General features: G+C 32.1%; 1 protein-coding gene across 4 annotated transcripts in view; it reads left to right on the top strand.

Moving 5' to 3' along the window:
- The window catches only part of LOC114325801 (elongation of very long chain fatty acids protein AAEL008004), a 258,030-nt gene that overhangs the window by 148,728 nt on the left and 81,347 nt on the right, over positions 1–27,955 (top strand). For all 4 annotated transcript variants that reach the window (XM_050642490.1, XM_028273929.2, XM_050642487.1 and 1 more), the window contains exon 2: positions 1,272–1,337. In XM_050642490.1, the coding sequence (XP_050498447.1) occupies positions 1,280–1,337 (58 nt within the window). In that variant the 5' untranslated portion in view covers positions 1,272–1,279. The remainder of the gene's footprint in view (positions 1–1,271; positions 1,338–27,955) is intronic.

The following is a 27,955-nucleotide window of genomic DNA, read 5'->3' as shown; positions in this document are numbered from 1 at the left end:
TTACTAATCGTGGTATTTTCTTTCTATTGACTTACTCTTTCAGTATGGGTACCTAACCACATCCTACTGCATACTACCGAGGAATTTGCGACACAATTGGTTTCATTTAGCATAATTAAAGCAGCTTCTTTGATTTTTCTCTTTTTACTATCTGTTTCTTTCAGGACTATACTTGAATCTCTCCACTGAACTCTATGTTCATTATCCCATGCGTGTTGACATATTTGAGATCTATCAAATTCTCTATTTTTAATATAAGACTGATGTTCACTTATTCTAACGTTTAGTGGTCTTAATGTTTCACCTAAATAAAATTGTTCGTATTCACAAGGTATTTTATAAATACAATTCTCTGTTCTTTCTTGTTCATTCACTAAACCTAACAATTGTTGTCTTTTTAAAGACATATCACATGCTATGATTTTTTTGTGGCGGATATTCTTTAGTTGGGGTTGATTTCATGTAATCGAATGAACTATCTTTCAGTAAAGTCGTCCCAGGAACGCAACTCATAAATATTGGCAATATCATTTTAAAGTCTTCTACTTTAAAATGTATAATATATGTCTGAATTGCCGATATAAATGAGTCAGATTAAATAAATTATTAGAAGAATTTTTTACTAAGCAACAGCATTTTTGTTTAATTTAGTAGTATTTTGTATTTTGACAACGACACCCGATTTGGGCGTCAAAACGTTAATAAAATTATTTTTTTCAATTTAATTGTGGCTTATTTTCCATCTAAATAGTTAATTATAAAAATGCCACAAGGAAATAGCTTTAGAACAACACCTTCGCTTCAGGCATATGGACAGCTCACTTTTAAAAGTTTCTCTCAGTTTTCCGTATGTTACCCACCCAAGACCGATTCTTCTCTTCAGTTGATGGGTCTTATTATCCCTGCCATAATTATCATAATTTCATGTCCCGTGTATTTATGCCTACCTACAAGTTTTATTTGTTTCACACCAGTACTGATGTTGTGGTTGGGTAACAAATTTGTCATTATTTTTGTTTTCAAGATGTTTATATTTAATGACATCTCGTCTGTTTAATAAAAAACCTTATGTAATATTTACAGTTCTCAAAACATAATATATTGTGGTAATTCGTTATTAAAAAATTCGCAATATTACATCCTCATTCTTCAGTGCATCACTCAAAAAGTCTCTTGCACAATGCGAAAACTTTTATATTTACATTATTGTAAAACTGTTAAAGATTATTTAATATCGTGAATAATTAATAACTTTTATAATTTTGTTCCAGATACCAACATGTCACATCTAGTTACCAGTGTCGTAGAAAAATACAACGATATATTAGAGCATGGAGGTAAGTAGACTTTTATAGGCTAAATATAGGTGTGGGACAAGTTCTATAATAACATGAAATACAAGAAAAACACGCTTTTTTATTTTTGCTAGTACATAACTGTATTTTTGTGACATAATCAAGCAATGCAATGACGCCTAAATTACCTGTATCTATGTTACATTTACTATCATCAACAATGGCAAATATCGTCGAAGTATTTCTTTTACACGAGTAAATTGGCAGTTTACATTTATCTCTCTCTATCTCTCTATCCTTTCTATCTCTCTACTGCTCTCCCTACTTATGGAGTATCAGGCGCTCTTGCATTTCTTAGGCAAAAGTAAAAGATGGCTGATTGGCTGGATCAGCGCACCCTTCTGTTTTATTCCTTCTAAATTTCCTCTACAAGTCGTTTCCATTCCTCTCTATCTTTGCTCTCTGTTTGACCTCACTCCATCTAAGTCCTATACTTTCATGATCTTTTGTTATAGTTCTTCTCCAGCTTTTATCTGGTCTTCATGTTCTTCTTCCGTCTGGTTGGTATTCGATTGCCTATTGCTTTTTGTCTCTCCTTAGTGTATGTCCACTTCATTTCCATTTTCTTGTTTTAATCTTGACTGGTATTTTTTCTTGTTTTGTTCTTCTCCATATTTCTGTGTCTCGTTATTTTATCAGACCAGTATGTTTTTAGGATTTTTCTTTCTTTTAGGATATTCTTAGGAAACTCAAAGGTTTAAAATTTTTTGATACCTAGTTGTTTCTTCCTGTCTCCAAGATTCTGAGCCATACAATAATATACCCTTAATACAGCTGATAAATATTTTGATTTGGTTAATTCTGATATATCGTCTTTGTTTCAGATTTTCTTTAAGGAGTCATAACATGTTATGCATTTTCTATTGTAGAATTGTAAATATTTTATCTTAATTTTTTAAGACTCCTGTATAGATTTAACATCAGAACCACGACAGACGTGTTATTTGGGATAATCGAAAAAGACGCTTTAAGACGGGTATTATGACAAGCCGGTCATAATATTGATTAGACGCAATTATCTCAACTACATTTCTTTTTGTAAGAACAAGAACACGTAAATTTTGGTCGCAATTACACAAACACTTTTACATTTCGTTAATTTAATAGTATCTATAATTTTAGTTGTCTATTTTAATAATTAAAACTGTTAAACATCACACGGACTTTTATTACGATTGTCTTCAACGAATCCTACACTATTGTTTTTTTTACATCTGATCTAGTAATGATCTGATCTTTACTAGTAAAGTTATCTACTTCCTTTATTTACCTTCCATATATTTTAATTGTAGTTCTTGGATGTTGTTTTTTTAGAGTTTCGTTTTTTCTGTATTTATCTCCAAGCCCATTGGAGAATTTTGCGAGCTTGCCGATCTTCTTTAGCATATGGTTGCTATGTTCGGTTAAAAGACAAACGTCGTCTGCGAACTTTAAGTCCTCCAACTGATTGTGTAAGTGCTTCTTAATACCTGTTTTTTTTTTATCGCTTAATTTCTTCATGATCCAATCCATTATGATTAGGAATAGTTTCGGGGACAGTATGCATCCTTGTTTAACTCCGCTTTCTCTTTTTATAGTATCCTACTCCTCTTACTGTAGTAAAACTGAGTCACTTACAATACCATTGGTTCATTAATATAACTATATATTTTTTTGTCAGCCCTGTATATTGTAACAATCATAAAATGGCATTCAGTGCAACACGAAAAGGTATTTTTTTGTTTTAAATAAAAAAGTACTTCAAAATTTCGAAACATTTTTTAATGAGATGCATGGACGAAAATTTGTGCAAATATAAACATTATCGTGACGGTTTTTAATCCATGTAGATAGTAAGAGTACTAGTAGTAGTCACAATTTTCAAAACAAAATGCAAATGCACATTATTAAAATAATTATTTTTCCAAATTGAATGAATTTTAATAAAGTTATTAAAGCTATTAAATGTGGAAAAATATCAAAATGAGTGATTTAAAAAACATAAAAAATTATAATATATTCATTTTATGCATAGTATAATAAATGTTCTATTTAAAATTTTGTCCTACTACTACTAAGAATTTCCAAACTATTTTCACTATATTATGTATTCCTAATGCCAACGTATACCTAAGCACCTTCGATGCTGCCACTTTTCACCTTCTTTTTTCCACTGTCCGTATTTTTCTTCATGCGCTCTCTTTTCATCGTAAGCTGGTGACCATCAACTGGAATTCTTCTCCATCTTGTGCTAATCGTATAATTGTGCTGGCCTCTCTGATGTTAAACCATTGGAAGTTTTTCAGCCAATATAACTTCTTTCGTTCAATGCCTCACCTTCCTCCTATCTTTTCTTCATCGATCAACTGCATAAAACCGTAGTTATGGTTTCTGAAGATATGACCAAAATAGGCTGTTTTTCTTCCCTTAACTGTTGCCAATAGTTCCTTGACTTTATTAATCTTTCCAACACTCGATCATTTAATTCTTCTATTGTGTCTCGATCATCAGCAAAACATTTGGATGTGTAGGTTTTCCATGTTTCTGCTTCTTTCTGTTTGTCTAATGTCAATTTGTTGTTTTCGTCGATAAGTTTTGCGCATGTTTTGTAATTATAAGTACACTCAGGTGCAAAAGAATCGATCCACTTAAAAATTTGGTCATTTTTGATGTCTCGAATTTCCTAAACCTGTTGTCCGATTTAAGTGATTTTTTTACCATGCTATAGCCATTCATGAACAATTTCGCTGTAATAATTTTGTTGCTAGACAGGTAAACTGTCATTGTATACCGGGTGTACGAATCAAACTGTGTTTTTTTTTCTCAAAGTTCGCATCACTCCGTGGACTATTCTAGCATTTATAAAATACTGAAAGTTAATCCCTTGTATAGCCTCAGATTTTCTTAACATTATGTTTTTAGATTCATTCGCTTATATTGGATAATAAAAAAGTTACGTACTTTAACAACTGGCCATGTTCGTCATCAATACAGGGTGTTTCTAAATAAGTGCGACAAACTTTAAGTAAAAAAAAAATTGAACATCCCGTATCTCGGAAACGAAGCGTTTGCGGACATATTATGATTATAAAGCAAACTGTCATTATTTTCTCATGTAAAATTACCCCTTAAAGTTTGTCACACTTATTTAGGAGCACCCTGCACTGATGACGAACATGGCCAGTTGTTAAAGTAACTTTTTTAATAACCAACATAAGCGAATGAATCTAAAAACAGAATGTTAACAAAACCTGAGGGTATAGTTGGGTTTTAATTTCAGTATTTTATAAGTGCTAGAATAGTCCACAGGATGATGCGAACTTTGAGAAAAAAAAAACACAGTTTGATTCGTACACCCGGTATACAAAGACAATTTACATGTCTAGCAACAATATTATTACAGCGATATTGCTAATGAATAAGGCTATACATACATGGTAAAAAGGTCACTTAAATAGGACAACAGTTTAGGAAATTCGAGACATCAGAAATGACTAAATTTTTAAGTGGATCGATTTTTTTGCTACTGAGTGTAAATAATTGTCATTTCTTTGTTCTGATGTAGATTAAAACTGTCATGTTTTCTGTTAAGTGTTTTTATACTGTTCATTTGCCCATTTTTCTTCGGCTCCGTTGATTTGTCTTTTGATGATTTTTTGATTCTATTATAATCTTCTTTGTTACCTTTTTGTAGTCTTCTTTATTCGTCAGCCGTAGAATTTCAGTGGTCATCCAAACTTTTCATTTTTGTTGACTTGCTTTTACTGGGATCTCTTCTTCTTATATTAGGCCTCTTGGTCTGTTCTTAACCTATTTTGAGCTTTTGTATTCGTATCTGTGATGTTGCCAGCTATCTCGCCACCTTTTAAAAGGCCTTCATATTGGTCTTTTGCCTGTTGGCTTTGAATCCCTGGCTATACGTGCTATTCTATCGCTGTAAATTCTCGTCACATGCTGATTCCACTCTCGTCTTCTCTGTCATTCCCACCGTACTATATCTTGTATGTTACAGAGATATCTTATTCTGTCGTTCGGTATTCTGTCTCTCAGTGTTTTCCCAGTTATTGACCTCAACGTTCTCATTTCATATGTTCTCAGTATCCTCTTGGTTTCTGCTGTGTCACATCTTGTTTCTATCGCATACATCATGATCGGTCTTACACATGATTTGTATATGCCTACTTTCCCTTCCAGTCTTATAGCTTTGTTTCTCCAGATGACATCCCTCAGACATCCTGACACGTAATTGGCTTTATTTGCTTGCTTTCGGACGCTCTTTACCATCTCCATAACTACATATTTCGACTCCCAGATATTCGAATGTCGAGATATCTACTTTAGTTTATTTTGCTGTTGTATTGCCACCTAAAAATTTTTCTTATTTGCTATCCAGTTTTCAGATCAGTAAGTCGGTACACTTCGTGTATATAACACTGACTATGTAAGAAAACTGATTCAGTTTTCTTATAGACCTGGATCCCGCGTATCAAAAAAAGTTGATTAATAGCAAGCTAAAAATTTGTTAAAAATTTAACGGTGTCTAGTCGGACAAACTTTGATGTATGGGAACACTGGAACAAGGGAAATTTTAAATGTGGAACAGGTTAAAAATTTGGAACGTCAGACTACGAAAACGTTCCATGTATTTTGTCTGACAGAACTTTTAATTGATTTGTTACCATTCCATTAAACTCTCACGCAAAAATCAGACTGGTGTTTATCACCAACTGGGCATTTTAATGAGTGGAACACGAAGAACATGTCAAATGACAGGAATCATGTTGGTTAGTAATAGCAGTCTAATTTTTGCATGAGAGTTTAATGAAAGGGTAACAAATCAATTGGATGTTCTTTCCGACAAAATACATGTGACGTTTTCGTAATCTGACGTTCTAAATTTTTAAACTGTTCCACAATTAAAACTTCCCCTGTTCCAGTGTTCCCGTACATCAAAGTTTGTCCGACTAGACACCGTTAAGCTATTAACTAATTTTCAGCTTGCTATTAATCAACTTTTTTTTGGTATGCAGGATCCAGGTCTACTACACAGTCCCCTGTTTTTTCTTTCCTTCTTTCTCTTCTCCCATTCCAAACGTTTTATAAGGGCGGATATTAAAACCCTAAATATTTAAATTTCTCTGTACCTTCGATTTGCCTATCTTCAGTTGTGCTATATTGTTGCTTTTTGCTTAGTATGTTGATTTTTAGGATTATATCCATTTCCTTGTGTCGTCCCATGTATCAGTTTGTCAGTTTTATATTATTCGTTGTATTGCATTATTTTTAATTCTAAGCTGAGGTTTTTAAAAATTCGAAGACAATAATATTATGTATACATAGTTCTTAACTACAATTTTATTATCCCCAGCTTGATTAATAGCAGGAGGGTCCATAATATTTACAGAAATAATAAATACATTCATTTATAAAAATTTTGACTGAAACCTTGTTAAACACCATTTGGGCCAGTAAAGTCATTAAAACTAAATTAAAAATTTTATGTGCTTATTTCCAACGGTAACTAACTGTCAGCATTGATTATAGACACGGACTATAATCAATGCTGTCAGCCAGTCTTCTTTAATGATAGTCTGGGCTGATTATCGGAGAATAGGCCATTTTTGGGAAAAGTTATTTACCAGCAATTTTATTGCTGGAATCGAATCTTATGATTGTATATATTAATAATATAGGTATGCAAAGTCCGCAGATAGTGTGCTACTTTTTTTATAAACAAACAAAATGGCACCCGAAAATCGTGTTTTTTTCAATTTTTGCTCTATAACTCCAAAGATTTTAACTTTACACCAAAAACACTCAAATAAAAATTCACCGCAATTAAATTCTGCATAGAGACGTGTTTTTTCGATTTACTTCGACGAAAACTTTCCCCGGAAAAAACGGGTTTTTCCAACAAAATCTTTAATTTTCAACTAAAGTTTTAGATAAGTAATTGTTAATCAATAATTAAATAAATTGGTAATGCAAAAGCCCTTTTCGTATAGATTATAATTCCAGAAGCCGATGGAAATTGAATGAACAGTTTAGCAACAATTGAATTGTTAATTAAAAATTTACGGTCGCTATAATAACGACAATAATTATAATGCTTAAGAATAACTATGATTTTTTCATAAAAAGACACTATACCTATCTAATGTACTTTACAAAATTGAAATTGGACAATTTAAGCGGCCTCAGGAATATTTTAATATTATAAAGAATTTTTTGGCTTATAAACAAATAGAATATCTCGGGAAATATTAAACCAAATTAAATTATAAAAACGGTATTCGAAAAACAGTGGCAAAACGCTTCTTTTAAAAGAAAAAACGGTTAATTATGATGAGTGGTTCCTGAGATAGAACCGGTCAAAGTTGACCGGAATTTACGGCAAAGATATAAACAATAGGATCATAATTTTCAAACCATCACCTTTTTATTTTTGTCCTCTTTCTCCAGACCAATTTTCATATCCTTAAAATACTCATAACATATATTATTATAATAAAAACTATCGATAATACGTGTGAAAATTTCCAAAAATAGCAAAATTCAAATCAAAAATTAGGTTGGAGAAAATGTAATCCTCAAAGTTCAAAATCGGTATACGTTAAAAAATGCATTTTCTCGGCTTTCTATGGAGCAATTTCCTTCATTCTTTTTTTGTTCCCAAGTAACTCGAGTAGAGCCATCGAACTAATGCATCATTAAATGTCAAACTTGCTTTTGTTTTGTTATAATAAATTAATTTATTTATTATAACACAAAATTTTAATTTGTTTAAATAAAAATTGTTTAAATAATTATACAACTTTCAAATGAGAATATTTATGTTTTTAACTTTAAAAGGTACACTTGTAGTAAGTTTATCTAAAAAAAGCCTACAACTGGAAAAAATATGTAGTTTTCTGTTCTTATAAATAAACTAATCTATTATAACAAAACAAAAGCAAGTTTGACATTTAATAATGCATTAGTTCGATGGCTCTACTCGAGTTATTAGGGAACAAAAAAAGAATGAAGGAAATTGCTCCATGGAAAGCCGAGAAAATGCATTTTTTTAACGTATACCGATTTTGAACTTTGAGGGTTACATTTTCTCCAACCTAATTTTTGATTGGAATTTTGCTACTTTTGGCAATTTTCACACGTATTATTGAGAGTTTTTATTATAATAATATATATTATGAGTATTTTAAAGATATGAAAATTGGTTTGGAGAAAGAGGACAAAAATAAAAAGGTGATGGTTTGAAAATTATGATCCTATTGTTTATATCTTTGCCGTAAATTCCGGTCAAATTTGACCGGTTGTATCTCAGGAACCACTCGTCATAATTAAACGTTTTTTCTTTTAAAAGAAACGTTCTGCCGCTGTTTTTCGAATGCCGTTTTCACGATTTAATTTAGTTTAATACTTACCAAGATATTCCATTTGTTTATAAGCCAAAAAATTGGTTATAATTTTAAAATATTCCTGAGGCCGCTTAAATAGTCCAATTTCAATTCTGTAAAGTACATTAGATAGGTATAGTGTCTTTTATGAAAAAATTATAGTTATTCTTATGCATCATAATTATTGTCGTTATTATAGCGACCGTAAATTTTTAATTAACAATTCAATTGTTGCTAAACTGTTCATTCAATTTCCATCGGCTTCTGGAATTATAATCTATACGAAAAGTGATTTTACATTACCAAGTAATTTAATTATTGATTAACAATTACTTATCTAAAATTTTAGTTGAAAATGAAAGATTTTGTTGGAAAAACCCGCTTTTTCCGGGGAAAGTTTTCGTCAAAGTGAATCGGGGAAAACACGTCTCTATGCAGAATTTAATTGCGGTGAATTTTTATTTGGGTGTTTTTGGTGTAAAGTTAAAATCTTTGGAGTTATAGGGCAAAAATTGAAGAAAAAAACACGATTTTCGGACGCCATTTTGTTTTTAAAAAAAGTAGCACACTATCTGCGGACTTTGCATACCTATATTATTAATACAGACAATAATAAGATTCGATTCCAGCAATAAAATTGCTGGTAAATAACTTTTCCTTGTATTTTGCTAATTAGCCCAGAGTATGAAAGAATCTATAAACTGTAGGTACCTCCCATTAGATTTATAAATATTTGACCGTCTAACGCTAACGTAACACATTTAGTATTTAGTCATTTTTGCAACATGTGTACTATGTGTATATCTTGATGTTAACCCTCTAACAGGCAAGACCGTTTTAAGACGGTCAGACGGTCTTTGCATTTTAGCTTTAGCTTATAAAACTTCTGCCGAATGGTTTTTGCTGCCACAGTAACGACATGTATCTTTAAAAAACCTTACTTGACGTTATTCGATACAACTAAACACATTCTGGCATCGCGATTACGTTATTATCGTTAATCGTTAGTCAAGTGCTAACATCCCATAAAATGGCAGTGAAAATTATTTCTTCATAAACATTATTTTTAAATCGTCAAAAAACACGTTTAGATCAAAGTGATGAACTTTATACTTTTAGGGTAAGTAGATTATATTTCATGTCTCAGTAATATAATAAGAGTTTAGTAAAAACTATTGTGTAAATAGGCTTTATAAACAAAAATACCAAGACAGTCTCAAGACGGTCTTGCCGGTTTACATAATACATAATATAAATCCCCTTCAGTATGAAATTTTATCTTTTTGTGCGTAGAAACATGCTTATTTTCCTGTTGTTCTATTATTTTTCTTTTCTGTGATAGATGCATCGTCTAAATCGTAACCATAAGAACAAAATCAATTTGGAAGAATTGTCTGATGAATAATTATTCGACTTTATTGATTCCGTTGAAATCGACTATAGCATTTATAGTAGTGACGATAGTATTGTGGATCCCGACTATGTTGATGATAGTATTGAGCCTGAAAAGCCTTACAGCCTATCCGAGGTATCAGAGGTTAAATTACAAGTTATTGACGACTGCATTCAGGAAATGCTTGAAGCTGAGAAAACTGATGCATTTGTAAATGATATAAATTTGTCAATGGAAATTAGTAATGTTGATCAACCAGCAGCTTCTTCGACATTAGTTTTGGATGATGTAGCGACCGAAACATCACGCAATTGATGGGTGGAGTCGATTTGCTGCATGGCCTTATGGGTCGATATGACATTCGAGTTAAAAGCAGAAATATTATGATTCGGATATTCGATCATTTTGTCGACATGGCCGCCACAAACGCATTCATACTATATAAACGTATACGTGCCGAAAAGGCAAATAATTCCAGTGATTGTTGCGAAGAGGAGAGGCTTCTATCTCTTTCACAATTCCGTGAAGAGATAGCATCTGGCCTTGTTTCGTTCAAGGAAAAACGAAATGTAGGTCCGACCATCATCAGCTCGAAATGGTGAACCTGGTTCTTCTAGTAAAACTAGTTCATCTGGTGTTGAAAAAAGAGCAGTTCATCAAGTTGCTGATGTACGTTTTGATGGTGAAAACCATTTTCCAGTTTGGGTTGATCGAAAAGACAAGAAAAGGTGTAAGCTGTGTAAAAAATCTGATACACAGCTTGTTTGTTTCAAATGTGACCCCCATTTATGCGGCACAGTCGGTAAAAATTGTTTTTGGGATTACCACCATCAAAAATAACATGTTATATACTTATTTTTCTTAATAAATCTTGTTTTATAATAAACATCTACCAAATTTATTTTTTACTCATAACCCGACAAGACCGTCTGTAGACGGTCTTCACTATTTCTCACCTAGCACTTATTCTAGACAAGATTTTTAGCAGAAAATTTAAAAATAATTTATTTTTGCCTATATTTACTTGAAAAAAAAATATCAACTTCAACAGATAATCTTTACGATTTGGCCTGTTAGAGGGTTAAGTACTATGCTTTACTTTTCCGTTGTCATTCATCTGACTGAGATAAAAAGATTGTGTTCTCAGACATCTGTCAATATCGTTAGATGGATAGCTTCCACATTAATTTTCTCTAGAATTGTTTGTGATTTCGTACTCTTTAAGATACTACTTAGCATTTTAATTTTCAAAAAGTATAAATTAAAGTTTAAAACCACCACATTGAATGGTGCAACTTACAAGAACTTAATTCATTTTAAGATTTAGTTAAGTATTATAAAGAAAAGAGTAAACAGTCAGTGGGCGATCTAGACATTTGTCTTGGGAGGGGAAATTTGCCTTAATAAAAAAGATAAACCCAAACCACATAAGACATAAACAATAACAATATGCATTAAGTTCCTTTAATTTGCCTAACTAGCATGTTTATTGGTTGAATTTGTCCCTTCATGACTTAACTTTCATGTCAGCTAATATATTTTTATCTTTAATTTTGTACCTTGTCAGGTAATGGAGGAATTTCCCCATTTTCCCTTCCCGTAGATCCGCCATTGTAAACACTTAGTATTAACCGTGAACTGTATAGATTGAATGTTGTTCTTTCTTTGCTGTACACGAAATTTGCAAGTTATTTAGGCAAATATTTTAACAGGATAGCGCTATGATCTGCTGGTCTAACTATTCATAGAATTATTGCTAATTAAATATTCTTGTAATAGTGTTACCACAAGTGTTACATCGAGTAGGATTCCTCAGCATTCACTGCATTTATCGCAGTTCTTCCAATTAGTACGTCTTATCAGATACGTAGAAATTATGAATGTTAGGTTCTTCCGGTGATCGTATTGATCTGTTTACATTGATTTTCCATATTATTTGTCTTTTGTGTCACGCGTACTGCATTGACAAAGTTTGTGTTTAGTATTTTTTCTGTACTGTATCACTCCACTTCCATATTATTGGTATGTGTTATATGTCCTAAAAATACCAATATTCTTGGTAATATGCAACTGGTGAGAGGTGGTGAATTGTTAATCTCCTCAACAACAGATGTATTTGTTCTTGTGGCTGTTCAACCACATCACTAATGCATCGATTCGGTGACACCTGATTGAAAATCAGAGCGCGGTGAAATATTCCAGAAATACAGAAATATAGTATAATAGTGTTACAGAATACGGTATTTTTATTAATATATCTAATATCTATAATGCATATCTTCCAATAACAAAACGAAAGTTTCTGAACTGCTTTTGGAATATCTGATGAAACTTCAATCGCATAATGTATTAACTGTCTTAATGTTATACTATTGCCGGCAATATTTAGATCTACTTATCTCAGTGACGTAACACAATGTTGTGATATTACTTAGATTAGATAAGCCTCCATTTTGCGGAAGAATTTGGTATTTTGTGGTAAAAAGATTGCGGTTCCATAGACGTGTACATATATGTATATGTAAAATACGTAACCCATTCGTATATTTTCGGAAAATTTGATGAATAGCGTAGGTAGTAATATTTAAATAGTAAGGTAAATACTGCAACTGTTCTCTTGTGGCATGTTTAAGTTAAATATTGTGTTTATATAGCATTAGCCACAGTTGATTGTAACGATAATTACATTTTTATCTGAAAAATTTGAGTTTTCGTTTTCAAAAATTATTATTATTAACTAGGGGTAAAAAAAAGAAAATTTAGTGTGACTTTTAATTTCAAATATCTCATTTAAAAGATTCTTTTTGGTTATTATGAGGGACTTTCGGAACTCGGTGATAATGCAGTCTTTCATTCTGCGTTTAAATTTTCCAAAAATACTTATTAGTTTTCTCAGGATTCGAAAAAAATGAATACCATGTAAATTACGTTGAAAATTTTGACAGGCGACATTTTGCGCCTATTAGTCCGTTCTTTAACGGTAAAATATTGCAAAACCTCTAAATTTTAAAGAACCGCTTGGATTGACATGAAATTTGGCATACACATAGCTAACAAGTCAAAGAAAAAAAGTGATATTGTGCCGATATGAGCTTTTGCCCTGGTGGTGGTTTTCACCCCCTCTTGAGGGTGAAAAAATATTCGTCCAAAGAAAGTCAGGAAATGGATAAACTGTCTAATTTTAAGTAACTTTTGTTCTATAGAGTTTTTTCACTAAGTCAATACTTTTCGAGTTATATGGCAGTGAATATGTTCATTTTTTCAACAAAATAACCACGCTTTTAGACGGTTTTTCGCAAATAACTCACATAGTAAGTATTTTGTCGAAAAATTATTCTTAGCAAAAATATAGCCTGTAAAAAATTTAAAAAAATGGTGTATACATCACATCTCTACACCTAGTAGAAGCAGAGATATAGCTAATGAAAAATAGGCTCATATTCGTCAAATTCCAAATGCAATACTTTAACGTGAAATAACCAAAAATTAAGCACATTTCGGGGAAAACTCATTACAACTTATTTAAAGTGTTTAAAAAAGCTTCATTTTTGTTTTATAAAAAAAATTTCTAGCATCAAAATTAAACAAGTTACGCTCAAAATAAAGTTAGTCCCTTTTGGTTTTGATAAAAAAATCGAGAAAATCACCCCCTAATTAGTATCTTAAATGAACTTAATCGTTACGACTTCACAAGTTTCTTGACTAATGTATATATTGTTTATATGATCTGTAAGTTTCATCGGTTCAAAGTCCTTATTATTGAAAGGGCTGTAGTTAAAAGGGGTTGAACGAGTCACTGATCACGAATGTATGCAAATTTAGAAACACCATATCTTAATCAATTTTTGTCTAACAGAAAAACAAAAAAATACATGGTATTCAGAAAAGCAAATCTAACTTTTTTGTTTTTCGAGATTTTTGGTATCTCTAACAACTTTTAAGTTATTTTGAAAAAAATCATATTTTTCAAAATTTTAATTTTTAAAAATTTTATTTTGAAACCAAATTTTTTCAAAAATAAGCACTTTGAATCGATGAAACTTGCAGATCATATAAACACAATATAAGTAAAATAATTTGTGAAGCGGTAACGATTAATTTCATTTAAGTTGCTAATTAGGGGTTGGTCTTCCCGATTTTTTTTTTTTGCAAAAACAAAAGGGGTCAACTTTATTTTGAGCGTAACTTGCTTAAATTTAATGCTAGAAACTTTTTGTAAAAACATAAATAAACCTTTTTTTAAACACTTTAAAAAAGTTATTATGGGTTTTCCACAAAAAGTGCTTAATTTTTTGGATATTTCACGTCGAAATATTCTATTTGAAATTTGGTGAATATGAATCTATTTTTCATTGGCTATAACTCTGGTTCTACGAGATCTAGAGACCTAACGCGTACACCATTTTTTTTTACTTTTTTATAAGCTATATTTTTACTAAGAACGTTTTTTTCGACAAAATACTTACTTTTTGAGTTATTTGCGAAAAATCGTCTAAAAATGTGGTTATTTTGTTGAAAAATGAACATATTCACTCGCAAATAACTCGAAAAGTGTTGACTTGGCGAAAAAGCTCTATAGAACAAAAGCTACTTAAAATTAGTCAGTTTACCCATTTCCGCACTTATTTTGGACATATATTTTTTCACCCCCAAGAGGGGGTGAAAGTCACCCCCAGGGCAAAAGCACACATCGGCACAATATCACTTTTTTTCTTTGATATGTAAGCTATACGCATGCCAAATTTCATGTCAATCCAAGCGGTTCTTTAAAATTTAGAGCAAAAACCGTGAAAGAATGGACTATATACCCTTAAAGGGTTTTAGAGTCATCTAATATTTTTAATGACCTTTGGATTTTCACCTTGTTTTCAAAATACTTTTGTATTTAATTCTGGCCAAATTATAAAGATTTCTAAAACAGAAGGAACAGGTCCCTAGAGATGGTTAGTTCATATAATAATGGCAAACCCCATACCTTTGTCAAAAAGCTCAGCTTTATTAATTTTAAGTCGCAACATTTAATGTCAGATCCCTGAACAAAGACGAAAAAATCACCGAATTATAAGAAGTAATCAAAATCAGAACAGAAATCCAAAATAAGTGCAAAATCTCAGAACATTTTAAAAGAACGGAAAGAAAATAAAAGAGGAACTAGATAATTCAATGAACTTAACTGATTGATACGTAAGATAAAAGAAGACATTCGGCAACATCAAGAAGCTACAGAGAAAAATAAAGAAAAACCAGAGCCTTAAACTCGCTAACCCGAAATTGGAAAAGAAGAACAAAATTTCCATGAAAAATAACAAGAATATCTTCAAAACAGTAAAACCCAAATAATAAAAATAATCGAAAGATTCTACATTCTACAGTGACCTTTACAGCTCAATAAATCAATAAATGATCCACGTGAACAGTATAGTCCAGGGCCCATCTGTTTTGAGATGGACGTTGAGAGGTGACTCAAATTTTTTTGCAGAAATTGCTTGAAAATAACTCAAATAATGATATTTGAGTTATCCTCCCTCTCAAAAAGGTCCGGAACATTGTTTAAATAATTAAAATGTCAAAAAATGAAGGAAAAATTCGATTTTTTTCTTCGTTTTTTAATTATAACTTTAAAAGTATTCATTTTCCATAAGAGATGTGCTAACATAAAAGTTGTGTAATTAAATTTCCTACAATATAGAATTAGTTAAAAGTTGTTCATATTTCACCCAGAAAAACTTTATGATACAGTAAAACAATACTATAAATTTCATTAAGATCGGTTCAATAGATTTTGCAAAATAAATTTTGCAATCCAGCTTTCGCAAAAACAATTCATTTTTTCAAAATGTTACAGGACTGAAAATAAAGCAGATAGCAAGTTGAACATTTTTTTTCGTATAGAAGTGTACTGTACCTTTCATTTACAATTTGCAAAATTAAAATCGATTAACTACCACGGCGTCAGGAATTTTTTTAAATAGACATTAATTATTGGTGCTACGCGCAGGACAGCGATGTTCGATTCACATGAAGTTGATTTTCACCAAAATTTCTTCTAATCTTCATCTAATATATTATTTTCTTACTCTATATTTTGTTGTATTTTAATATTTTAATTCCAAAAAAAAAACAAACTAATTTTATTATTGTTTGTGAAATATTGTTTAAACAATTGTATATGTTTAAAAATAATAAACTTTTATTCTCAAGTTAAAATATGTGAACAAAGAAAGTTTTTGCTAAAAACAGTGTTATTTCAAAGGATAGAGTATGTGTTTTTATTTTGCAATAAACAAATTTATTTATTTATATCGAAATGTAATAAAAATTAAAATGTATCAATAATTATCAAAGGTCATTGGAATGCCCAATCATAGCAAACTATCCGGTGTCCTGCGCGCAACACCAATAATTAATGTTTATTTAAAAAAATTCCTGACGCCGTGGTGGTTAATCGATTTTAGTTTTGCAAATTGCAAATGAAAGGTACAGTACACTTCTATAAGCAAAAAAAATTTCAACTTGCTATCTGCTTTATTTTCAGTCCTGTAACAGTTTGAAAAAATGAATTTTTTTTGCGAAAGCTGGATTGCAAAATTTATTTTGCAAAATCTATTGAACCGATCTTAATGAAATTTACAGCATTGTTTAAATGTATCATATAGTTATTCTGGGTGAAATTTGAAGGTCCTAAGTTTAGCATAAATGGTTGAAAAACGTAAAATGCGAATACTTGTTTTTGTATAGTTTTTTCCCAATTATTGCTATTTTGCAACAAGGGTGACTATTTTTTAAATTTTCAACCAACTCTATATTGTAGGAAATTTAATTACACAATTTTTGTGTCAATACAACTTTTCTCGGAAATGAATACTCTTAAAGTTATAATCAAAAAACGAAGAAAAAAATCGAATTTTTCCTTAATTTTTTGACATTTTGATTATTTAAACAATGTTCCGGACCTTTTTGAGAGGGAGGATAACTCAAATATTATTATTTGAGTTATTTTCAAGCAATTTCTGCAAAAAAATTTGAGTCACCTCTCAACGTCCAAATGTACTAATATTTTTACAGATGCGCCCTGGTCTAGTATAACACTATTAACACGTTGCCGCGACAAAAATATATGTTACGACTAAATTCACCCTGCAGGAATAATGGAAAATAGAATTTGACAAGATGTTGATATGTCATATAAGGGGATGTAAACCTGTTACACAATTTGAACAACATGTCCTCGGTTGCTCAGTAACGGAAGAGATATGGGGGTGGTTCTTAACGGGATGTTATTAATATGCTCTTATTAGCTTAGAAACAAAAAAATAGAAAAATCAAATAAGAATATCAAATAAAAAGAAATAAAATATTGGGCGCCACTGATTTCCTTATGGGAACCAAAAATATAGAAAAAAAAGATAGCTAAATCAAAAATTAAACAAAAACCTAGTCAATACAAAATACGAATTACGTAATACGTAAGGGTGTAGCGAAAGTGTCAGTTTTTCGAAAATGCTAGTGACCTTCGCACCGTTACAACAGTTGCATTGAATATTAGTTATAAAATCTGTGACTTTATTCCTACAATATTTAAAAAATATTTTTTTAATCAACAGTTGTTATGTGGGTATTACTGAATATCGTTTATTAAGCTGTCAGTTTTTGTTAAATTGAATTGTTAGTTATAATTAATAATAATTATAATTAATTATCATAATATTATGGTAATTATAAAGTTTAATTGAAGCGTGACATGCTATCTTATGACAAAAACCATCATTGAAAACAAAATAATTGTACGGTGTTTATTTTTAAATATCTGGGAAACTAATGATTTCAAGTACATTATTATTAAAAAAAAATAACTGAAATGACACCTCCGCTAGTGACTAGAATATAGATGTAGATCATTCTTGCGATACCTCGCTGTTATCTCTGAGAAAAGTCCAAAACTGTCATGACTAGGACATGTCCAGAGACAAGAATATACAAAAACAACAAAAGATCGTATTACAATGGAAGCCGATAGGACGACGAAAAAAATTAATAACCGAACGAGATGGTTGGATGACGTGGAGGACGACCTGAAAACTATGAATATAAGACAGTAGAGGAGAAGGGCACAAGAGAGATCTGAATGAAAGAACATATCCAGACAGGCAGAGATCCATCCAGAGTTAAGAAGCCAAAAGAAGGAGGATATGAAGAGCTGGAGAAAACGCTTAAAGAAATGATACTGGGAAACTGAGGAAATCCCTGAATAGCAGTACGTACTAGTGATGTAACGAATATTCGTATTCGCATTCGCGAATATCCGCATCTTTTTGCATATTCGCATTCGCAAAATTTGTGCGAATGTTTTGCGAATATGAATCTCAGAGAAAAAATAATTTGAAAATAACGTTAGATTACTAAAATCAAAATCTATTCTCTTTCTCATCTTTTTTTATTAAAAAAAGGTAACTTAACCTCGTATAATCAGATTATCAGGCTTCACTCTGTTTTATTATTTGGTATAATGTAATAAAACTTAAGATTCAGATTGATTTACACTAAATGTCAATTAACTTCTCATTATAAATTTAGAAAACATTTCAAAAATAGAAACAAATTAAAAAAAACTGAACATTCGCATTCGCGATTGTCGTTATTAGATATTCGCATTCGTATTCGCGAATGTTTAAAAAACGACATTCGTTACATCACTAGTACGTATCACTGGTATTAGTAAAATGAATTTTGATTAATAAAGTTCGTATTTCTTTTTTCATTTATAAAACAACTAAATAAAAAGAAATGTAATCGTAAATATTAATTTTAACTGGACTTCTTCTTCTTCTACGGCACTACAGCCCAAATTGAGCCTTGGCCACCTTTATTTTTTGCATCCACCCTTGCTTGTCTGTGGCTGCTCTTCTCCATACACGGACTCCTAAATGGGCTTGTGCGTCACTGTTTACTGCGTCTTCCCAGCACTTTCTTGGCTTTCCAACAGGTCTCTTTCCCTACATTCTAGCATTCAGTGCTCTTTTATCTTTGTATTCTAATGAAGTCTGACAGGGGTGCTTCCTTATAAAGTTGATAAAGTTCGTTGTTCTGAAGATTCCGTTTTCCCTCACAGGTCCTATTATTCTCCTCAGTACTTTCCTTTCGAATGTGTCGAGTTTGTTTTTGGATGTTTCTTTCAGGACCCAGGCTTCACTGCCATAGCATGTTATTGGTCGAATTAAAGTTTTATAGATTCTCATCTTTGTATTTCGGTGGACACTTTTAGACCGAAATATATGGGAGAGGGCAAAATAAGCTCTCTTTGCTTGCGTTATTCTCTTCCGTATTTCTCCATCTTCTGATCCGTCGGCATATATTTCTCCTCCCAGGTATGTAAACTTTCCAACCGTTTCAATGTTATCTTCATGTATAATGTTTTGTGGGACTATATTTCTTCTTGTCTGAGTCATTATTTTTGTTTTTTTCTGTGTTAATTTCCAGACCTAGCATTTTTGTTTGTGTTTTTAACTCTGCGTATGTTCCCTGTGCTCCTGTTGATGTTCTACTCATAATATTAATATCATCGGCATAAGCGGCCAGTTGAACGTTCGGTTGGTCAGTAGGGTCCTCGTCCAGTTTGCATTTGCCTAACCGCATACTCCAGCGCCAGGTTAAACAATGTTGGGGCCAGCCCATCTCCCTGCTTTAGTCCCTGCGAAATTTTGAAAAAGTCTGTCCGGTGGTTTTGTATTCGTACACATGCCTGAGATTCATCCATTGTGGCTTTAATGAGTCTTATTAGCTTGTGTGGTATTGCCAATTTAGCCAATATACAGGGTGATTAATTAAGAATGTCCAATGACTGAGTTGTAGATTCTAGACCTCAAAATATTAAGATTTAACCCAAATCACTTATATAAAATGTGCGTCGTTACTGAGTTACAGGGTGTTTTATTTAAAAATTTAATAACCATTTTTACCCAGTACTTTAAAACTATTTGACATATCCTTGTCATACTTTGCAGAAAGTGTAGTTGCCGTACACCCTACTAAATTATGATAAACAAACGTTTCTGGCTACTACCAGAGGCGTACGACAGGGGACAGTGCATGGTTTACCCTTACCAAATTCTACGCCACTGGCGAAATAGCTATTTTAGCACAATATTTCGATTTTCCAATACTTTCTATGTAAATAATATACTCTTCATTCGTAACGTTAAGGTCATTAGTTTTCGAGATATTTGAAGTTATTTGAAAACTAATGATTTTATCGATACGAATGAAGAGTATATTATTTGCATAGAAAGTATTGGAGAATCTAAAAATTATGCTGAAATGGCAATTCCATCAGTGGCGTAGAATTTGGAAAGGTTCAACCTTTCATTTTTCCCTGTACGCCTCTGGTAATAGCCAGAAACGTTTATTTAACATAAATTAATAAGGTTTGCAGTACCTACACTTTTTGGCAAGTATGATTCGGCAATTTCAAATACTTTTTCAGATACTGGATACAAATAATTTTTAAATTTTTTAAATTAAACATCCCTATTACCTACATAAATATTAACTATTTGTATCCAGTATTTTAAAAGTATCTGACATATCCTTATCATACTTAGCAGATAGTGTAGATACTGTACAACCTACTAAAATATGTTAAATAAAACTTTCTGGCTAGTACCAGAGGCGTACGACAGGGGAAAGTGGATGGTTGACCCTTCCCACATTGTACGCCACTGGCGGAATTACTATTTTATTGAAATTTTTCGATTATCCAATACTTTCTATGCAAATAATATACTCTTCATCCGTACCGATAAAATCATTAGTTTTCGAGATATTTAAAGTTAAAAATGAAGGAGCACATTATACACAAAATACATTAATCAAAATAGCTATGCCGTTTCATTTTCAACTTCAAATATCTCGAAAACTAATGACTTTAACGTTACGAATGAAGAGTATATTACTTACATAGAAAGTATTGGAAAATCGAAATATTGGCAATTTGGGAAGGGTCAGCCATTCACGTTCCCCTGTCGTACTCTTCTGGTAGTAGCCAGAAAAGTTTATTTATCATAATTTGGTAGGATGTACAGTACCTATATTTTCTGCCAAGGATGACAAGGATATGTCAAATAGTTTTAAAGCCCTGGGTAAAAATAGTTATTAAATTTTTAAATAAAACACCCTGTAACTCAGTAACGAGCCACATTGTATTTAAATTATTTGGGTTAAATCTTAATATTTTGAGGTCTAGAATCTACATCTCAAAGATTGGACATTCTTAATGAATCACCCTATATAGTATAGTTTGTTCCTTTTGACTGAGTCGTATGCCTGTTTGAAGTCTACAAACACGTTGTGAACATCAATATCGTGTTCCCATGATTTGCTCAAGATCTGTTTGACTGTAAATATTTGATCCAGTGTCGATCTTCCCCGTCGGAAGCCCGTCTGATACTCTCCAATAATATTTTCTGCTAGTGGTTGGAGCCGCTGGTTTATAATATACGTGAGGACTTTATAAATATGCTGTACAACTCTACATAGTAGAGATTCCACGGTAGTTTTTGCACAGGAGTTTGTCTCCTTTTTCATAGATCGGGCATACGGCATACTATACTTTTCTTCCAGTCGTCGGGTATTTTCTCTTCTTGCCATAAATATGTCTTTGAATTTTAACCGGACTATAATGTACGCAATCGACCAATTTGTTAGAATTCCCATTGACTGATAAAATCAAACGCAGTTATCTTGAGTTTTAATGGGCGTTATATCTATAGTGTGTACTATATCATACTCATAATTTCGTAAATCATTGGACATAAATTATTCAAGAAGTAATTGATACAAATTTATTATCTAATTAAAATTATAATGAATTGGATACATTTCTTATCTACATTTTTTTAAGTACCGTTTTAACTTCTCATTGTAAACACTTTTGTTTGCTTTTTTCGTGTACTTGAAGATAAAAAAATTCAGTCTATGTTTTATTTATATAAATATGCAATTCTATTTAAATAATATTTACAAACAATGCGCTAAAATACTTTTTATTACTAATTTGACCTAGTGATTTACTTTTATTTGAATCACCCAGTGCGTTTTATGTTGACCCTGGATACGCAACATTCGCCAAAGTAAACAGTAACTATTAATAAGTGTTTTTCGTATTGGACATGTATGGACTTCGGAACAAGGTAAGGTGTATGAAAGAAGATGTATAGGATGAAAATGAATACCCTAGCTTCATAACCTACGAAAATGGTTTAACTTGACCACTACCGGACTTTTTAGGGCAACAGTCAATGAACAGTCAAAATAGCCATGTTATTGTTTAATATCCATAACAGATAGGCACCATAAAAATAATAATTATTGTGCTTGTTCGAAATGTTCAAAATGTTCAGATAGAAACAAGCTTCATATCGATTTTGCAGATTATTGAGCATCTTTAAACACAGTCATTAATACAATTGCTGAAAATAAACTTACGTGCATAGAAATGGGCCCACTTAAAAATTTGGTCATTTTTGATGTTTCATATTTCCTAAACCTGTCGGCCGATTTAAGTGATTTTTTGAACATGTTATGGCCTGATTCTTAGCAATACCACTGTAATAATGTTGTTGCTAAACAGGTAAATTTTCATTGTATACCGGGTGTACCAATCAACCTGTGTTTTTTTCTCAAAGTTCGCATCACCCTGTGGAATTATCTAGCATTTATAAAATACTGAAATTAAAACCAAACTATAGCCTCAGGTTTTCTTAACATTCTGTTTTTTGATTCATTCGTTTATGTTGGATAATAAAAACGTTAGGTACTTTAAGAGGAAACAGTAGCGATCAACAGGTAGCCAAAACGCGTTCCAAGATTGCGGCTGTAATTTTTAATATTTTTTAGAGATATTTGGCACACGTATTCGTAATATAATAAAGAATGGCGGTACAGAGCCCAATTTGAAAAATATATTAATATGTGGAAATTACTCTGTAATTAAATACAATATTATAAAAACGGGCCTGTACCGCCATTAAGAAGAACAAAAAAATACACTTTCTTCAAATAAACTTTTTTATCCGATGCCAAGATTTTGTGTCATTTTGGAACTACTAAAATTTTTTATTTCATTAGTAGTTCCAAAATGACACAAAATCTAGGCATCGGATAAAAAAGTTTATTTGAAAAAAGTGTATTTTTTTGTTCTTCTTAGTGGCGGTACAGGCCCGTTTTTTTAATATTGTATTTAATTACAGAGTAATTTCCACATATTACAATATTTTTCAAATTGGGCTCTGTACCGCCATTCTTTATTATATTACGAATACGTGTGCCAAATATCTCGAAAAATATTCAAAATTACAGCCGCAATCTTGGAACGCGTTTTGGCTACCTGTTGATCACTACTGTATCACCTTAACAACTAGACATGTTCTTCATCAATACACGGTGTTTCTAAATAAGTGCGACAAACTTTAAGGGATAATTCTGCATGAAAAAATAATGACAGTTTGCTTTATACACGTATGTCCGCCAATGTTTCGTTTCCGAGATACGGGATATTGAATTATTTCTTACAAGCTGACGATTTATTTTATTGCTTTAAAACGGGTTGAGATATGCCAATGAAATTTGGTGGGTTTTAAGACGTAGTTATTGCACATTTTTTGACATACAATTAAGAATTTAATATTCACCATTAGCGCGCATACGTGTAATATGACCGATCATATTACCCGTATGCACGCTAATGGTGAATATAAAATTATTAATTTTATGTCAATAAATCCGCTATATATAACTATCTCTTAAAAACTACCAAATTTAATTTGCATATCTCAACTGGTTTTAAAGCAATAAATAAATCATCAGTTTGTAAGAAAAAATTCAACATCCCTTATCTCGGAAACAAAGCATATGCGGACATATAATATGTTGATAAAGCAAACGGTCATTATTTATTCATGCCGAATTACCACTTAAAACTTGTCGCACTTATTTAGAAACACCATGTGTTGATGAAAAACGTTGCTAGTTGTTAAAGTAACTAACTTTTTTATTATCCAACATCTTCTTCTTATGGTGCCTATCCGTTAGTGATGTTGGACACTAACATGGCTATTCTGACTTTGTTGACTGCTGCCCTGAAAAGTCCGGTAGTGGTTAAGTTAAACCATTTTCGCAGGTTATGCAGCCAGGATATCCTTCTTCGTCCTGGACCTCTTTTCCCATGCACTTTACCTTGAAGTATGGTCCGAAGTAGGTCATATCGTTGTTTATTGCGCATTATATGGCCCAGGTATTCCAGTTTGCGACGTTTTATGGTTACGACTAGTTCGCGTTCTTTACCCATTCTATGTAGAACTTCTTCGTTGGTAACTCTGTCTATCCAGGAAATCCTCAACATGCGTCTATAGCACCACATCTCAAATGCTTCGAGTCTCTTCAGTGATGCTTCAGTTAAGGTCCATGACTCCACGCCATATCCAACATAAACGATATCCAACATAAACGAATAAATCAAAAAACAGAATGTTAAGAAAACCTGAGGTTATAGTTGGGTTTTAATTTCAGTATTTTATAAATGCTAGAATATTCCACAGGGTGATGCGAACTTTGAGAAAAAAACACAGTTTGATTGGTACGCCCGGTCGGTATAAAATAAAAATTTACCTGTTTAGCAACAATATTATCACAGTGGTATAGTTAAAGAATCAAGCTATAACATGTTCAAAAAATTACTTAAATCGGCTAACAGGTTTAGGAAATATGAGACATCAAAAATGACCAAATTTTTAAGTGGGTCGATTTCTATGCACGTAAGTTTAGTTTATTTTTAAGTGTAGTTCTTCAATATACCTACATAATCATCGGTGGCATCACAGCTCGTTATACCCTGACGCCTTCTTCAGAACAATCTTCATTCACCCGTGTCTCTGGCAATTCTTTTGTATCTCCAATAGATTTTAAATCGTCCTTTAAATTATATCGATACCTAAGTCCCGGTCTTCCTCTGGATTGTCCAATCGGCCCTCTTCACTCAAAAAAATTTTCTGAGTATTGCACCTATAGCGATACGCTTAACGAAAATAATATGGGTCATTTAAAATTCACTTGTGTTTCGTTTCTAAAATACAAAACCAGATTGTATAAAATTAATGTCTTTTTCAGGGAAACACAAATTGCCAGATTGGCCACGCTCAGTGGCGTAGCTGAAGATTGGGGGGCCCCCCGCGTTATTTTTTGTGGGCCCCCGTACGACAACAAATAACAGTATAATTACTAAAATATGTGTAAGGAAGAACAATATTTGGCCTTTCTTTAATAAGTCTTCATCCGTTAGTGTTGATAGATTTTTTGGGAATAGGATATGAAAACCTATTATACATGTCTCTTAATCCTAAAAACCTATTAGCAAGTTGTTGCAATATTATATCTAAATTTACATTGAAAACATTAACTTCAAAACTTTTTTTGCTATAAGTTATTTTTTCGTCGCAGCTGAGCTCATCGTAATTTTTTTATACGTTTTATCCGTTTATTTTTAAATTGTGGTATAATACCCCACTATTCTGCTATTCCTGTTGCTTCTGCTTATTATTACTAGTTTAGATTACGACGAGTTTTTTTTTAAGTTGAAGGGTGACCGTTAACTCTGCCTTTTGAGATTCCAAAAGTTTTGATGTTAGATTAATAAAGTTGAGTATTTTAGATTGAATAGTAATGTTAACGGCAAATTCAAAATTATTGATATGCTCTAATAATGCATTAGCTTCTAAGTTTTCATCGTTTTTTTTTTTAGATAGCAATGAAATTTTCGTTAAAGATATCATTACTTGTCGGAAAGCTCGACGCAAAGCCGTAACAGCATCATGTCTGGATGTCCACCGGGTTTCACATAACCTTTTAAGTGTTGGCAAACGCGATGAATCCAAAGCAATAATAGTACATAGTACATCCCATCTTTTAATACTTGCGCGAAAAAAACATATATAATCTCTTAATCATATCATAAAAAAACAACTCCTGTTAGGGATGGTCAATATTTTAGCTAATACTTAATACTTTTTCTAATTCATTTATTTCTGCTACCACTGATACTTTTGTTTGAGAATAAGTAATTCAGACTACAAATAATATGTATTTTTAATATACCTACCTACATATTTATGTGTCCGTAAAACATGGACTAAATTCCAGCAGGCTCGAAATATTCGAGTCGAGCCAACACGAGCCACGAACTTATCCGGCAGCTCAAAGTTCAAGTCGAACTTCTATCTCGAGCTCTGCTCGAAATTTCGAGCCGAGCTCAAGCTTGTCAAAAGCTCGGCTCGGCTCGAGTCCATCCCTATCTCCTGTACACCAGCAACGGCATCATTCAACACTAGGTTCTAGGTTCAGATTATGGGATGCACAATGAACATAGGAAGCTGTTTTTTCAATGTCAGTTATGCGCCTTTATACGCCTGACTATACACCACTCATAACGCTTGACCCAGCGTACCCCTTTGGTCTGCAGTTGTGTACGGAAAGGTGCTTTGATTGTATAAATTTTAAAATTCTATTTACAAGACCAGCTATTGTCAGCTACGCCACTGGCCATGCTCTTTATGTCAACTTGAAAGGAGCTTTTAAAACGCCAGATTTAGTAATTTATCGCATTTTCTAGCCATATTGTAGAACCGCATACATGACATAATAGTTTTGTGGTCTCGATCAGTATAGTCACAGCGGGCACCCGGTGCAGTTCATTCACACCCTTGCAAAAATAACAAACGCTTACGAGATATAAACGAAGCACGCTTATTTACCCAAAATAAATAAATATATTACTGTTCGTTGTTGTTACACTTATTTTAATTTAAGTTAATTGATTCCGTCAACACACCAACGGAACACACCTTACTGTTATTGCCTTATTCATGTAAGGCCTGCTACCTTAATGCATTTTACAACGTCACGTTCCCAAAACTTCTCTATACAACTCAAAGTTGTAACGCCTGCGCCACAAACCTTGCTCTTTTATTCCTCCATATATTCCTTCATATATTATTCTTAAGATTTTAGCTTGAAACGTTTAAGCAGTTCATTACATGTTGTATAAAGCGTTTGACCGTTTAGGTGTTTTCTAGTTAATCTTCATCTCTATGAAGAAATTGATGTGTTAAAGTCCACCACTGTCTTCTATCACTTGCTTTTATCCTTTCATAACTGATCTCCTTTGTAGTACTTTCTTTGGCATACTCTCCATATCTATTCTTTCAAGATGACCTATCCAATATTCGGGTAATTTTTTCCATGTAAGTTATATCAGTTCATATAACTTTTCATGTAGCTTATCACATCCTGTCTTAACATTTCAAGATTATTAGCCAAACGTATTAAAGATATTGTTAAAGGTCTTTAATATCTACCGCTTCTATCAGTTTTTGTTTTTAATTTCTCTTGTATATTTCAGTTTAATCGCTTTTTGTTTGTCATTCGTTCATGTGTTCTAAAAGTTGTGATATTGAGTTTTGGTAAACTTCTAGCTTAGTTTTTTCAGTCTCTGTGTGTTTACAAAAGGACCATCTTAGAAGATTTATCCTCTAATTTTTTGTTGGCTCAACTTTGATCCATGTGGTTATTATTTGCTATTCGAAATGATCTGTCCTTTAGACATTGGGCCGGGCTATGTTTATTTTTGGATTTATAATATTTCTTAATTTATTTATGTATAATGAAGTAACATAAACAATAATTTTGAATTTTCGTTATATAATTTAAATTATTTCATATTTTGTATATGTCTTAAATACTTAAATACTATATTTGAAGGATCTAACCTTGAAATTTATTGGTTC

Source organism: Diabrotica virgifera, chromosome 2, assembly GCF_917563875.1.
Source record: "Diabrotica virgifera virgifera chromosome 2, PGI_DIABVI_V3a".
NCBI classification, from domain to species: domain Eukaryota; kingdom Metazoa; phylum Arthropoda; class Insecta; order Coleoptera; family Chrysomelidae; genus Diabrotica; species Diabrotica virgifera.
This window is presented reverse-complemented; position numbering and strand designations above follow the sequence as displayed.